The sequence below is a fragment of the Alnus glutinosa genome, chromosome 6, assembly GCF_958979055.1.
Source record: "Alnus glutinosa chromosome 6, dhAlnGlut1.1, whole genome shotgun sequence".
Lineage (NCBI taxonomy): Eukaryota > Viridiplantae > Streptophyta > Magnoliopsida > Fagales > Betulaceae > Alnus > Alnus glutinosa.
In genome coordinates this window covers 22,854,752-22,869,024 of record NC_084891.1, presented here as the reverse complement: position 1 = coordinate 22,869,024, position 14,273 = coordinate 22,854,752, and the positions used below count along the sequence as shown (strand labels likewise).

Genomic DNA, 14,273 nt, shown 5'->3' with positions numbered 1-14,273 from the left:
CCCCTAGCACTAACTTTGATCCTGACTGTCCAAGTCGGCCCGTGCCTTTTGACTTGGCCCATGTCATTTAGACTGATCTAGCCTGTTTTATATGATACATGCCCCGGGGGAAAAAAAAAAAAAAAAAAAAGAATAAAGAATTAAAAAAAGAAAGAAAGAAGAGTAATGTTGCACACTATACTCTTGTCTTACTGATAAGTCTTGAATTATTCGATTCAAAACCCCTTAATTTGCATTTGTTAGACCTAGTTCGTATTGTATATATAACGTTTTGTTGTAGTTTTGTTTTATGTCTTATTTTCAGGTCTTAGTTAAAATCTAATTCAAAACACTTGAATTAGACCTGAAAATACATCAAGGGTATTTTAGTCATTTCCAAAGTACGAGATTGTTTCTGTTAGTTAAAGAATTGGCTAAGACAATTCGATCGATTGACTTTATAATCGATCGAATGAAGTTCATCAGTCGAATAAAAATTGATCGTGCGAGATGCGATCGATCGAACCAGGACAAGCCCAAATGCGATCGATCGACTTTATAATCGATTGATCGAATATTCAGTCTTCCAGAAATTCAGATATTTTCAGATCTTTTAAATTCTTTATGTAATTCAAATCATAAGTTGGATTTTGTGGACAGAAATGGACGCCGACCAGCTCTGTTTGTGCGGCTAGAATTAACTCTTGACGGTCTTTTGTAAATCCAATTCTCTATATATATATATATATATATATATATGAGATTATGGATTTAGGTTTAGACATGCATCTTTTGGAGTTTTCTGATTTTCTCAAGTGTATCAACTTAATTTCTTGTATTTCTAGTTTACTTTGATGCTACTCTCTGGACCGAAATCCAGAGAGCTTGTTTTCTTTGTTGTTTTTCCTTTAAATTTCATGTTCTAGCTTAGGTTTATTTTCTTTCCTTGTAATCCGAATTTCTTAAGTTTTAATCTACTGTTTTAGTTCATTTTCTTCTTGTTTCTTTACTGTTTTTCATAGATTTCATGCTTAGATTAGATTATATTATGCATATCTAAATTAGTTCTTAGGGTTTGACCAAAATCCTCTCCAAAAACCATGAAGTGTTTTTGAGGTTCTTAGGATTTTCTTGAGATGTTTGATGATTGTTAAGGGCTAGAGGATCTCAAAACCCATGCTAAAAGGTTTTGTTTTCAAGATTCTAATCTAATTATTCATGAAAAAGAGTTAAACTTGTCTATGAGTTTTCTTAGATTTCTTGAGTAAAACCAACGTTCTTGGAAACAAGAACGATGTCTTTTACAATGGTTCTCATTTGACATGATTTATATTTACCTATTAGAGTCACCTTATAGGGTATACTAGGGAATACCGATCGTTTCACACATTTGGTAATTTAAACCGTTTTTCAATTATAGTGTAACTTTTACGTGATGCGATCGGTGTGAAACTAGATATCTTATCATTGTGGCCTAATTAGGGTTTTTATATATTGTGTATGCTTATTAGTATGTGTTATAGAGTAGTAAGCTAGGGAGCATTAATCACTCCACACCTTTGATAGAGTAAACGTACGTTTTTCAATTGTAGTTTAAATCTTTACGTGGAGTTGTTTAATATAAAACTAGGTGCTTTATGATTATGTCTTAACTAAAGTGTTTTCATGTCGAGGTCGTCGTAATGGTTGACGCCCATTAGGCGCTCATATCATGCATGTTAGGAAGATCCATATAGACTTTAAGCATTTTATCGGTTGAGGAGTGGATAAGATCAATACCCTAAGTTTTCTTCAAGTTTGTTTTCATTTTCCGCTTTCATTTCGTCACATTATTGTTATAACTTCAATTCTACAACCTTTACTTTTATTTTTACTCTTAAGTTAAGTTAAATACGTTCATTTAGATATCCTATTACGCAAAACAATCAATAATCTCTATGGTTCGATCACTCTTACTATAGTACAATCGATACGTATTATTGCAAGTGGTTCAAACTTATAAATATTAAAATTCACGTAACCGGTTAGTCGACTACCACTTACCTTCCTTTTACTGGGGAGATAATGACTTTCAGTAGGTAGGGTTTGTCCAGCTCCACCCAACTCCTGTTGTTCCTTGTTTCTTTAACCAAAATGGGTAGTTTGAAAACTTCGACTATGACATGATAGTATGAGTTGTAAGGCCATCTCCAGCAAGAAGAGTTAAAGTAGCTATTCAAAAACTACAAATATTTATTTTAGCAACTCCAACAGTTAAAAACACTCCAACAATACACTTTATTCTAATCTTCATTTCCTTAAAATATTATTTTGTCATATTTTTTTAATTGTTTTATTTTCTTTCTCTCTCTTCCGTCGAATCCGTCCCCATGCCCATCAACCGGCCAACCCCATCATTTTTCAGATCTCCCCTATGCCATGAGCCACCGGCAGCAGCCTTCTCCGGCCCAGCCGCGGACCGCACTGGCGGAATCGGAGCCGTGCGGAACCAGCGGGAGCACCTGGTGCTCCACCTGACCAACCCCATCAACCGGCCAACCCCATCGTATTTCAGATCTCCCCTATGCCATGAGCCACCGGCAGCGGCCTTCTCCGGCCCAGCCGCGGACCGCACTGGCGGAATCGGAGCCGTGCGGAACCAGCGGGAGCACCTGGTGCTCCACCTGGCCAACGCCCAGATGCGCCGCTCGCCTCCCCCTGACAACATCGACGTCCTTGACGCCGCCGTTTTTCGCCGCTTCCGCAAGAAGCTCCTACCTCGGCAAGAAGTCTAAAATCTGGAACTCCGATTGCCGGGAGATGGGGATGACAGAGAGAGATCGCTGGAGAGGGAGTCGAGGGACAGTGGGACGAAGAGGGAGAGGGGGGGGAGAGAGAAAATAGTAATAAAAAATTGTAACTTGGGTGAACAGTTAATAGGCAACTCTGCCTATTCACTGTTCAATGTTAGATGAAAATGTTTAGTTTGGCCATTCTGCTGGAGAGGAGAAAAGAGCAAAAAAAGTTAAATTTACCCATTTCAGCTAAACTAGCCACTCTGCTGGAGATGGCCTAAAGGGTTTTTGGAAGGAAAATAATATTTCTATATTTTTTGAAGTTTTGCAAAATTAAACTGGATTCTCTCTTGTTTTAAATAATGTTCTCATCAATCACTTTCAAACCACTAGCCACTGATTTTGTTATTTTACTTACTTATGTACCAAAATAATTGTTGTTAGACCTTTAATTTCTAGTTTCCCAACTGCCTATCTTAATTTCAAAGGATTTTCTTCTTTTTCTAAAAATATGTAAAATTGTTTCAAAATTTTGAGTTTAATTTCAATAAAACTATCAAAACTTCGAAACTAAAGGAAAAAAACAAGGGATTTTTTTTTTTTTTTTTATTATGAATAAAAAGAACAAAAGATTTATATATATATATTTCAATGTAAAGGCGACTAGTGTCCTGAGGAAGATCATCGCATTAATATTTTTCAAGTCAAAGGAGTTCAAAAAATAAAAATCCAATTCAAAGGAGAGACCAAAACATAGCCTAATTTCTCAAAACCCAGGATAATGTAATTTTGGCCTTAGAAAAATTCAAAGTGATGTCTTCATCAACTCTATCTTTCCCATAAAAAAAAATTAAAATTACTTAAACCGTGGAAAAAATTACATCATATAATCTGCCGTACGTAGTTTGAAATTACATATGTTATAATTTGTTCACCGCTGCCTAATCTAATTCCGTTTATAACAAGGTGAACTTTTTCCCCTTTGTCACTGTAAATATTCTCATCATCGTAAAAAAGAGAAATGCTACCCTTCTTATTTTTTTTTTCTTTAAATAAAAAACACAAAATTGATTTTCAAGTTATATATCACCGCTTCACTTGAAAATCAACTTTTGAAAAGAAAAAAAAAAAAGTAAAAGTGTAGCATTTTTCATTATAAGTGTCTTTATGTTTCCAAGGTGGAAGTAGGAATTGAAGAAATAAAAATGGGCCCAAAATTGTGCCAATGAAGCAGCATCAACGAAGTTGCTTGTCTATAGACTATAATTAGATGGAGATGGAGACACCATGCACGTCACACCAGCAAAGGTATTCGTTCGATATTTCACTTTTTTAGGTGATATCCCCATTGGTGGAGGTCGTTGTGGGTTGGGAGTATAGGTTGGAACCCGCACTTGCACAAAGAAAGAGAGTATATATTAGCTGGAAATCCAGGGGGCTAGGCTGTTCCCCACAAAAGAAAGAATGAATACTTGTGGGAACTGATCAGAAGTAAATGGTTTTGGTTGCGGTTGGTAATTGGTATTTGGTAGTGCGATATTGACTGCTATTTTTTTTACAAACTTTGTTTCAAAGAGATCGAACAGCTACCTAGCTGGCTGCCTAGAGCTTCTTTATTCTTCTTTTCCAGGTGCCAACAACTGTCATACAGCTTAGCTGACTGGACCTTCCCATGCATTTCCTCCACTTGTTGAGTATATATATAAATACCAAACAAGTCTTTGAGAACATCCATCTCTCTCGATCGACTTCCATAGCTTAGCTACTACGATGACTTCTTCCACTTGTTCAAGTGCTCCTTTTGTGTTTCTGGCTTTTATCCTTCTTCTTAGCTCTTTCGTGGCTCTCACAACTGCTAGCTTCTACCAAGACTTTGACATCACGTGGGGAGATGGCAGAGGGAAGATGCTTAACAACGGCGACCTTCTTACTCTCTCACTTGATAAAGCCTCTGGTTCTGGCTTTCAGTCCAACAACGAGTTTCTTTTCGGAAAGATTGATATGCAGCTCAAGCTTGTCCCTGGAAACTCTGCTGGCACCGTCACTGCCTACTATGTAAGTTCTTCTGCTTGATCTCCATACGAATATGTTTTCCTCAAAACCATCAATTCAAATTTTTGAATGACTGTGTTAACATTCATGCAGTTATCTTCAAAAGGATCAGCATGGGACGAGATAGACTTCGAGTTCTTGGGGAATCTGAGTGGCGATCCTTACATCCTTCACACCAATGTCTTCAGCCAAGGCAAGGGCAACAGAGAGCAACAGTTCTATCTCTGGTTTGATCCAACTGCTGATTTTCACACTTATTCCATCCTTTGGAATCCACAGCGCATAATGTAAGATTACCAACTCCTTCTATCCGATCCATATACATCACTTATGTTTCTGTTTCCTTACATCTTTCTTGTTCATAATTCAGATTCTCTGTCGATGGCACTCCCATTAGAGAGTTCAAGAACTCAGAATCGATTGGTGTTGCATTCCCAAAGAACCAGCCGATGAGAATATACTCCAGTCTTTGGAATGCTGATGACTGGGCGACAAGAGGCGGGCTTGTAAAGACAGACTGGAGCCAAGCCCCATTTACTGCTTCCTACAGAAACTTCAAAGCTGATGCTTGCATTTGGTCTTCTGGAGCATCCTCTTGCACTTCATCTTCTTCTACCACTAGTAATTCCTGGCTTTCACAACAGCTGGACACTTCAAATCAAGAAAGGCTGAAATGGGTGCAAAAGAACTACATGATTTATAATTACTGCACAGACACTAAGAGGTTTCCCCAAGGCCTCCCTCCAGAATGCAACACCTCCTAGAGAAACGATTAAGCATCCCTCAATTCTTTTATTATTTGCACTGCCCATCACTTATATAAATATTAGTCTACCATGCATGTACTTTCTAGCAAGGATCCAGGATCCAAATCTTTCTTTCTTTTTCTGCTTCTTTCCATCACTGCAGTGGCAAAAAATCATTTGTTATATATACCATGTAATTTCTCCATTAAATTGCTCTGCTGTTAGTTATTGGGAATTGTTAAAATAATTAAATTAACTTTGTATCCATTGAAAACCACCGTGCCTGGAAGCTCATGCACACAAATATGCATAGCGTAAAACTTGAAGAAGTGACAAAAAAGAATTCTTGAAAATTGTGTCAACCAATAATGTCTTCCACAGCATTTTGACCAAAACTAGAAAGTCATAAGAAATTAATGTTGACGCTGCGATAGTACTTGTCAACGAAATACAAATAAAGTATTTATTAATCTATCCTACCGACAATCATATAAACAAAGTATTAATTTAAAAACCAATAAGGTATTTATTGGTTTTTACCTTTGAAAATGTATTATTCTTTATTTAGTATGAAGATTGTGCTTATAGGAGACTCAACTGGAACGTTGGTGTCCAAACAGTCATAAGCCTGTGTTCGTACACAGAGGCGGAGCCACACTTTGGCTTGGGGCCTGGCCTCCTCAAGCTAAAGGTTTCCCCATAATAATAATAATAATAATTAATTTTTACCTTTATTTTTTTAGATTTTTTTAGTTTTGGCTCTCCCAAATTATTTTTTTTCAATTTGCCCCCCCCAAAGTCTAAAAGTTGGCTCCGCCCCTGTTCGTACATATCTGTTAGAGACATTCAAAGGTGCTTCTTGTTTGGACGGCTTATGATCATGTTCGGACAGAACTTTCAAAAAGAACTCCAAATCCCTTTGTGTCCGGACGGCTGGCAATCGTGTTCGGACAAGTCTTAGCTAGATAAAGTTCCATTTTATTTAGGTGTTCGGACGTTGTGGTTGCTTGTTCGGACACATGGTGCACTCAGTATCTCGCATCTATCTACGTCCAGATGTCTTAGTGACCTATTCGGACGCCATCACCTAGTAATTCATTTTTTACTAGAACTATGCTTTCTAAAGCCTATTTAAAGAAGCTTCTAAGCATAATTTTATTAATAATTCTACTTTGGAATTCAATGTGCTAAGAGAGAGTTTTATACTTAGAGTGTTAACGTTATCTCTATTAGAATTTTGGTTATTGTTTAACCTTCAACTTTGAATAGTTGAAGCCAACCGGAGTTCTGGTTAAGAAGATCAAGAAGACGAACTCTCCAAAGATTCTGGGAGAGAAACAGACAAGTATGTCACTTGTTGTAATTTAAGAGTGGTGAGTACAAAAGTTTTGTAAGTATTAACATCTTCTAATTCGAGTATTCTTCATTATTGGATTGATTTCCTGTGTTTGGTTGTCCTGAAGTGGTTTTACTTTTGAAGAGTTTTTAAAAATGTTTCCACTTTATTACCAAAATTACTTGTGTTAATTGCTTTACACTTTTTAAATAACTCTTTTATTGGTATACACGCACCTATTCAACTTCCATTCTAAGTTTTGTTTGGAATCTATTTATTTTTTTCAATATTTTTCAATGTAAAGGCCATTAGTGTCTCGAAGAAGATCATTGCAATAATATTTTTCAAGTAAAAGGAGTTAAAAAATAATAATAAAAATTGTAAGATAAGCGTCTGTTTGGCAACAGAAAAGAATATATATTGATTCTTTCCTATTTTTTAAAAAAACAAATCATATTTTATTCAATTTTTTCAATTTTTTTTTTCCCACAGAGTCAAACTTCTAAATTCGAACAATAAATTAGAATTCAATTCTTTCAAAAAAATTCAACACCTAAACAGACAATTAAAATCCAATTCAAAGGGGAGACCAAACATAGCCTAATTTCTCAAAACCCAGCATAATGTTAATTTTGCCCTTTGAAAAATTCAAAGTGATGTCTTCATCAACTCTCTCGATCTTTCTCAACAAAAAAATTTGAAATTACATATGGATCATTAAAAAAGCTAGAACATATATATATATATATATACACACGTGGTTAAAAATTACATATGCTATGGTTTAATTGTTTAAGGCACCTAATCCAAATCCATTTATAACAAGGTGAGCTTTTTTTTTCCCTTGTCACTGTAAATATTCTCATCATTATGAAAAAAAAAAAAAAAAACGCAGCTAGCCTACCCTTCTCATCGTTGTGGCAATTAAAAAGTGTCATATGTTTCCAAGGAATAAAAATGGGCCCAAAATTGTGCCAAGCTTGTCTATATTTTGGGTGGAGATCGATGGAGATGGAGACACCACGTCACACCTGTAAATGTAATTATGTAAACGTGTGATATTTCACTTTTTAAGGTGCTGGAAATCTCCAGACTCCAGTGGTGGAGGAAAAAAAAAGATTATTATAATAGTTGGGAGAATAAATGGGCCGGCCAGTTGTGGGACTGAGCAGCAATAATTTTGCACCCTCTTCTGAAAACGCGTATTATATAATAATAATAATAATAGTTAAAAAAAAAAATGATGTTAATTAATTGGTTTTGGTTGCGTTTGGGAATTGGTAGTGCGATCTGTTTGGCTGCCTAGAGCTTTTCTATTCTTCTTTTCTAGGTGTCAACAACTGTCTACAGCTTAGCCGACTGGACCTTCCCGTGCCTTTCCTCTATACTCTCTTCACTTGCAATTGTTGTGTATAAATACCAAACAAGTTCTTTGAGCACATACATCCATCTCGATTCTCTCGACTTCCATTGCATAGCTGCTACTACCCATGGCTTCTTCAAGTGCTCCATTTGTGTTTCTGGCTCTTACCCTTCTTTGCTCTTTCGTGGCTCTCACAGCTGCAAACTTCTACCAAGACTTCGACATCACGTGGGGAGATGGTCGAGGGAAGATGCTTAACAACGGCGACCTTCTTAGCCTCTCACTCGACAAAGCCTCTGGCTCTGGCTTCCAGTCCAACAACGAGTTTCTATTCGGAAAGATTGATATGCAGCTCAAGCTTGTTCCTGGAAACTCTGCTGGCACTGTTACTGCCTATTATGTAAGTTTTTCTGCTATTCGTTTATCTCATTCTACAGATTAATATTTATGCCCTTTGAATTAGAATTAATGTGTGTTCCTGATTGGCATACAGTTGTCCTCAAAAGGATCAGCATGGGACGAGATAGACTTCGAGTTCTTGGGAAATCTCAGTGGGGATCCTTACATCGTTCACACCAATGTGTTCAGTCAAGGCAAGGGCAACAGAGAGCAACAGTTCCATCTCTGGTTTGATCCAACTGCTGATTTTCACACATATTCCATCCTCTGGAATCCCCAACGCATTATGTAAGATTACCAACTCCTTCTATCCATGGATATTGCATGCATCTTCCTATATATACATATGTTTGTGTGTTTTGTTTCCTTATATCCTTTTCTGTTCTTAATTCAGATTCTCTGTGGATGACACTCCCATTAGAGAGTTCAAGAACTCAGAATCGATTGGCGTTGCATTCCCAAAGAACCAGCCAATGAGGATATACTCGAGTCTCTGGAATGCTGATGACTGGGCGACAAGAGGTGGGCTTGTGAAGACAGACTGGAGCCAAGCCCCATTTACTGCTTCCTACAGAAACTTCAAAGCTGATGCTTGCATTTGGTCTTCCGGAGCTTCTTCTTGCAATTTATCTTCTTCTACCAGTAGTTCCTGGCTTTCACAAGAGCTGGACACTTCAAATCAAGACAGGCTGAAATGGGTGCAAAACAACTACATGATTTATAATTACTGCACAGACGCCAAGAGGTTTCCCCAGGGCCTCCCTCCAGAATGCAACACCTCCTAGAGAAACGATTAATTAAGCACCTCAAATTCTTTTATTATTTAAATACTCGCATGTTCATGTAATTTCTAGGACCCAATTCTTTCATTCTTTTTCTGCTTCTTTTCATCATTTGTATACAAGCGACCACTTTCTCCATTAAATTTCCACTGCATAATATTTTCAATGCAAAGGCGATTAGTGTCTTTGAAGAAGATTATTGCATAATATTTTCAAGTCAAAGGAGTTCAAGAAAAAAAATTGTAAGGTAAGGTAAAAGAGTTAAAATCCAATTCAAAGGAAAGATGAGAAATTAGGGGGTGAGAATTGTGTTTGCCTGTCAAATTTGATTCAGGTTGAGGTATGAATATAAAATTATATAGGTAAACTCTATCGCAACCCATTTAATTAAATGAATCAGACTCTTCAATTTTAACTTCCTAATTTAGTGTTTGGTTCTTGTCGGGTTTGCGGATCGTGTCAAAAATTGTTAGGTTAAAATGTCGCATGTCGAATTCGGATTATTTCGAAATATGGGTATAAGACTATATAAGTCGATCGTAACCCAACTCATTTCAATTAAATATGTAAAGACTTTTCAATTCTAACTAATTAATTTTGTGGGAATCGAATTTGTAAGTCGCGTTAAAAATGGTCAAAGCATTGTCTAAGAGCATCTTCAATGAACTCTTCACTTCAAAAATTTCATCAAATTTTGGTGAAAATTCTCAAAAAATCTCATACATCAAACTCTTCAAAATTTCTCTAAAATAGTGAACGTAAAAAACCCTCTCTATATTTGACTCCAAAAATCATTTCTCTACTTATTTTTTAATCATTTTCTTTCATTTTCCCACCTCTTCCATCTCTACCTTGCGCTCCCTTTTCCTTTCATTTTCTTTTTCCTTTCATTTTCCTTTTCCTCTCCATACGCTTGCCTCAATCTTCAATGGCATCATTAAAACGAATTACATCTGCAAATGGAGAAGACATCCCAGGTGGATCGATCTCCCTAGTACATTGGCAATTTTTTGGCGGTCTATGGTTGCTATTCAGTGTCGGCAGTTATTTGCTATTGAATCTCTCTGCACCACGATTGAACAATGTTAACTGACAATTAAAGTAGTTGCTCTCAAAATTATTAAAAAATAATATTTAATTAAAATAAATAAATTTTTATAGAATTTGACGTATAAAACTTTCTAAAAATAATAAGTTGAAATCATGAAAGTAAATTATTTCACTAAAATCTTTCTCTAAATTTGCCTTACCCACTAGATACACTTTGACAAGGTAACTCGCCCTGCCTGCCTATCAGCGGATAACATCGTTACCAGACAAAAACTGTTTGGTCTTAGCTCCAACGAAAGGGCGCCACAGAACCTCCATGGCCCTCACCGCCCATCTCTCCTTCCCTCTTCTACTTCCATGTTATCGTCACCACGCCCACCTCAACCCCAACCCCAACCCCAACCCAACTCTCTCCTTCGGAAGAAGTAGAATCAGGGCTGTTGGGAGCGGTGACATGCTGGGTGACTTTGGGGCGAGGGACCCCTTCCCAGCAGAGGTTGAGAGTCGTTTTGCAGAGAAGGTACTGGGCAACGCAGGCACCGACCACAAGATCCTTATCCCCAATCTCTCCGCTCTCTCTCTTTCCCAGCAGCAGTGCATCCCTCTTTCTCCTTTCCAAGTCCCCTTCACCGCTGATGAGGCTCAGAAGCTCTTGAAAAAGGTCAGTTTCAATACCCATATGCTTTGAATGCCGATGATATTGTTCCTCATCATGGTTTCGTTACTTGTTTTAGATGAAGTTAGCTTTACCCAGATGATGTGTTTGGTAAAAATCACCTTTACCGTTTAACCTGTTAGATTCTTTTTATACATTTAAAGAACTTATCTGAAGCTTCAAGTCTCTTGCGCTTCATTATACTGCGATATACGAAATTGATTATAAGAATGAACTTGCACTATCTAAATTGATTTCTTGTATTTGGATCAGTCCAAAGAAGTTCAAATTGATTTAACACTCTGACATCAACCTTAATTGGGGGCCGAGATGAAATTATGACTATGTATTTATGATTAGCAGATTTTATACCAATATTGACAAAAAGATTGGATATCTAGCACTTTTAGCATATAATAGAACTTTTATAGATAGAAAAATGATAGTATTTATATTAAAATACTGAGAATTTAATCATTATTCAAACAAATAAAATAATTGGAGTAAGTAGACACAAGTTAATCCCAAAAATCTCAAATGGCATACGAAGTTTTTAATTTAGGTCAACATCCATTTTCAAGAAATTATGTCTTTCAGTAGCTAATAAAGATAATTGAAAAAAATTAAAAAAGAAATTGGTGAAATATGTATAACTGATTAACTGATCATTTTCTTTTAGGTTTTGGAGCAGAAAACAAAAAATAATTCAACAACAGAAGTCAAAACTGAAGATCAAAATCACATACAAAATAAAACAAAATTTTAATAAAAAGACAAGGAACCTTGGCTTTTGAGCCCATTTTCAGTTTTTGAGTAGTAGTATCTTCATATGGTCACGGATGATGTTGTGGCATTGAGCAGAAAAACACGAGGAGAGAAAGATTGGCTATTGTTTCTCACTTGTATTACAGAGTTACTTAATGTGAAAAGATTCTTTCTTGTATACTTGGTTGCACTCATTTGTGCTTGCTAATGAGATTGATTTACTTATATATATATATATATATATATATATATATGAATGGCGAACCTTCCTCAAAGACTTGTTGTGAAGGTTTGTTCTATAATTAAGTGAAAGGTAGTTAGTAATTTTGAACTTTTCTAAAGACTATTCTAAGTTTTGATTTTGGATGGAAAGGGCTAGAAGTTTTGAATGTCTGAATCCCTTTCTTTTTTTTTTCTTTTCTCTTTTCTGTAACTTTTTCTTATTAAAAATATGATTTTTATGAATTTGTCAGTAGGTGGTTGGCTGGAGACTACTAGATGAAGAAGGTGGGCTTAAACTACAATGCTTGTGGAAGTTGAGAGATTTCAAATGCGGGGTTGAACTCATCAATAGGATTTATGAGGTTGCAGAAGCTGCAGGGCATTATCCAAATCTCCACTTGGAACAACCCAATCAAGTTAGAGCTGAACTTTGGACAGCTTCCATTGGTAAACCTCTAAACTAAAATATTTTTCTTGAGCCAATTGGAAAAACTTCTTCTATTGTACCTCATATAGCACTGTCTAAGTTCATTTTCTGATTTTAATTGCATTGGGCATGGTTAAGTATCATATTTTCCTGCATGGCCCTTGAAATGCTTCCATTTGAATTGCAGGGGGATTGAGTATGAATGATTTCATTGTAGCAGCCAAAATAGATGAGATAAAAACTTCGGATCTTGTCCCCAAAAAAAGAATTTGGGCCTAGTTGAAGTGCTATGTTGCTTGCCTGAAGAACCCCCAAAAACTATCTTGCCATTAGGGTTTTCCAATGCCGTAATGTCATTCTTTATGAGAAAACGTGTATAATTATCGTTGGTTTATTTTTTGGTTGTTAAGTTCAATCGTTATAATCTATTCCATTTTGAGAAATGTTACATGCACTTTCAAGTACATACTCTTTGATGTAGCAGTGAAAATCACTATCAGATTCAAAATTCAATGGTAATGCATCAAAATTCAATGATGATTTTCATTATCACGTCAGGAAATGTATACTTAAGAGTGTAGACTTGAAAGCGCATATATCATTTTTCTTCGATTGTGTGTCTCGCGTCATAATTGGTGTGGGTTTTTGTGACAAGAAATTGCAAGCCTTTGTAGTTGAGGGAGGGTGAGGAAGTCCTATAATGAGGCAAACACTAAATATGTTTATTATGATAAAATACTACTTATTTATAAAAGATTAAATAATTTAAAAAAATAAAGAGGTGGCAGTAGGGTTTTTAGGGGTGTCCTAGTATTTCCGTCGACTAAGCATGAGTGTTGATTGATGGAGTGCATCACAAAGAATATTCACGGTCGAAGCTTGTTTGACTAAGAGTCTTACAAAGTATGTTGGTCAATCCCTCAGTCGAATGAGTATTCAGAATCAATTGAAGCTCGTTCGATTGAAAGTCTTGCAGAGTGTGTCGTTCGACCGAGATAGACCAGAATGAAAAAATATAGAGTTTTTCGTACGGAGGATTCGGAAAATCTAGGTATTTTATAAAATCTTAATCCTGTTAACATAATTACCTTTGGTCATGATTTGTTATGTTAGAGATCATTGTGAAAGATAAACATATCCATCCCTTAACCTGATGGGTTTGATGTGCAAATTTCAAGAAACTGTCCCCTAATCAATCGATTAAACAGGCCAATTGGACTAGAGAAAAGCAGTATATTGGATTTCTCATTGGCCTTTATTAGTGCTTTCTTTGGATCATGTTACCAAATAGTATGAAAATATGTGCTACTGAAGTGGTGACAATTCGTGCAGGCCCTCAAATCAAGGGCAAGCTCTCATGTTTTTGTCAAGTAGTTTTCAATCCTATTTATGTTGAATCTTACTACTGATTGAAAATATTATAAACAATTAAAATAATATGAGATTTTGATCAAGTGGTTAAATACTCGCTGTGCTGTAGCCAGAATTTCTTATATCCAAAAATACATTAAAAGGCGGTTAGTTTATTTGGTAAAGTATGTCGAATAACAATTAAGAGATCTTCTTAATGGATTTTTAGAATTTTTAAAATCTGATTTCGATTAAAATTTCGATTAATTCTAAAAAGTGTTGGATACACTTTTACCTCCACATCCTAAAATCCAAAATTTGATTGCTAGATTGTGATTTTTGTAAGAAATAGAATAGAAACAGAAACAGCTAT

General features: G+C 36.0%; 3 protein-coding genes across 3 annotated transcripts; all 3 read left to right on the top strand.

Moving 5' to 3' along the window:
* The first annotated feature begins 4,484 nt into the window (after positions 1 to 4,484).
* Positions 4,485 to 5,779, top strand: LOC133871085 (probable xyloglucan endotransglucosylase/hydrolase protein 23). Its single transcript, XM_062308445.1, has 3 exons — positions 4,485 to 4,808; positions 4,899 to 5,092; positions 5,176 to 5,779. The coding sequence occupies exons 1-3, from the start codon at positions 4,524 to 4,526 to the stop codon at positions 5,567 to 5,569; spliced, it is 873 nt and encodes a 290-aa protein (XP_062164429.1). The 5' UTR covers positions 4,485 to 4,523; the 3' UTR covers positions 5,570 to 5,779.
* A 2,539-nt stretch (positions 5,780 to 8,318) lies between these two features.
* Positions 8,319 to 9,625, top strand: LOC133870918 (probable xyloglucan endotransglucosylase/hydrolase protein 23). Its single transcript, XM_062308194.1, has 3 exons — positions 8,319 to 8,650; positions 8,744 to 8,937; positions 9,044 to 9,625. The coding sequence occupies exons 1-3, from the start codon at positions 8,378 to 8,380 to the stop codon at positions 9,432 to 9,434; spliced, it is 858 nt and encodes a 285-aa protein (XP_062164178.1). The 5' UTR covers positions 8,319 to 8,377; the 3' UTR covers positions 9,435 to 9,625.
* A 1,075-nt stretch (positions 9,626 to 10,700) lies between these two features.
* Positions 10,701 to 12,944, top strand: LOC133870948 (probable pterin-4-alpha-carbinolamine dehydratase, chloroplastic). The gene is made up of 3 exons (XM_062308249.1): positions 10,701 to 11,142; positions 12,378 to 12,570; positions 12,738 to 12,944. Exons 1-3 carry the CDS (start codon positions 10,798 to 10,800, stop codon positions 12,827 to 12,829), a joined length of 630 nt encoding a protein of 209 aa, XP_062164233.1. The 5' UTR covers positions 10,701 to 10,797; the 3' UTR covers positions 12,830 to 12,944.
* Positions 12,945 to 14,273: the final 1,329 nt, after the last annotated feature.

What these genes read in the sequence shown, in the direction of transcription:
- LOC133870918 (XM_062308194.1), top strand. Translation starts at nt 8,378, where the DNA reads ATGGCTTCTTCAAGTGCTCCATTTGTGTTTCTGGCTCTTACCCTTCTT. An exon ending in GCACTGTTACTGCCTATTAT is followed by an intron (nt 8,651 to 8,743) that starts GTAAGTTTTTCT and finishes ATTGGCATACAG; the next exon opens with TTGTCCTCAAAAGGATCAGC. An exon ending in TGGAATCCCCAACGCATTAT is followed by an intron (nt 8,938 to 9,043) that starts GTAAGATTACCA and finishes TTCTTAATTCAG; the next exon opens with ATTCTCTGTGGATGACACTC.
- LOC133871085 (XM_062308445.1), top strand. Translation starts at nt 4,524, where the DNA reads ATGACTTCTTCCACTTGTTCAAGTGCTCCTTTTGTGTTTCTGGCTTTT. An exon ending in GCACCGTCACTGCCTACTAT is followed by an intron (nt 4,809 to 4,898) that starts GTAAGTTCTTCT and finishes ACATTCATGCAG; the next exon opens with TTATCTTCAAAAGGATCAGC. An exon ending in TGGAATCCACAGCGCATAAT is followed by an intron (nt 5,093 to 5,175) that starts GTAAGATTACCA and finishes TTCATAATTCAG; the next exon opens with ATTCTCTGTCGATGGCACTC.
- LOC133870948 (XM_062308249.1), top strand. Translation starts at nt 10,798, where the DNA reads ATGGCCCTCACCGCCCATCTCTCCTTCCCTCTTCTACTTCCATGTTAT. An exon ending in CTCAGAAGCTCTTGAAAAAG is followed by an intron (nt 11,143 to 12,377) that starts GTCAGTTTCAAT and finishes ATTTGTCAGTAG; the next exon opens with GTGGTTGGCTGGAGACTACT. An exon ending in ACTTTGGACAGCTTCCATTG is followed by an intron (nt 12,571 to 12,737) that starts GTAAACCTCTAA and finishes TTTGAATTGCAG; the next exon opens with GGGGATTGAGTATGAATGAT.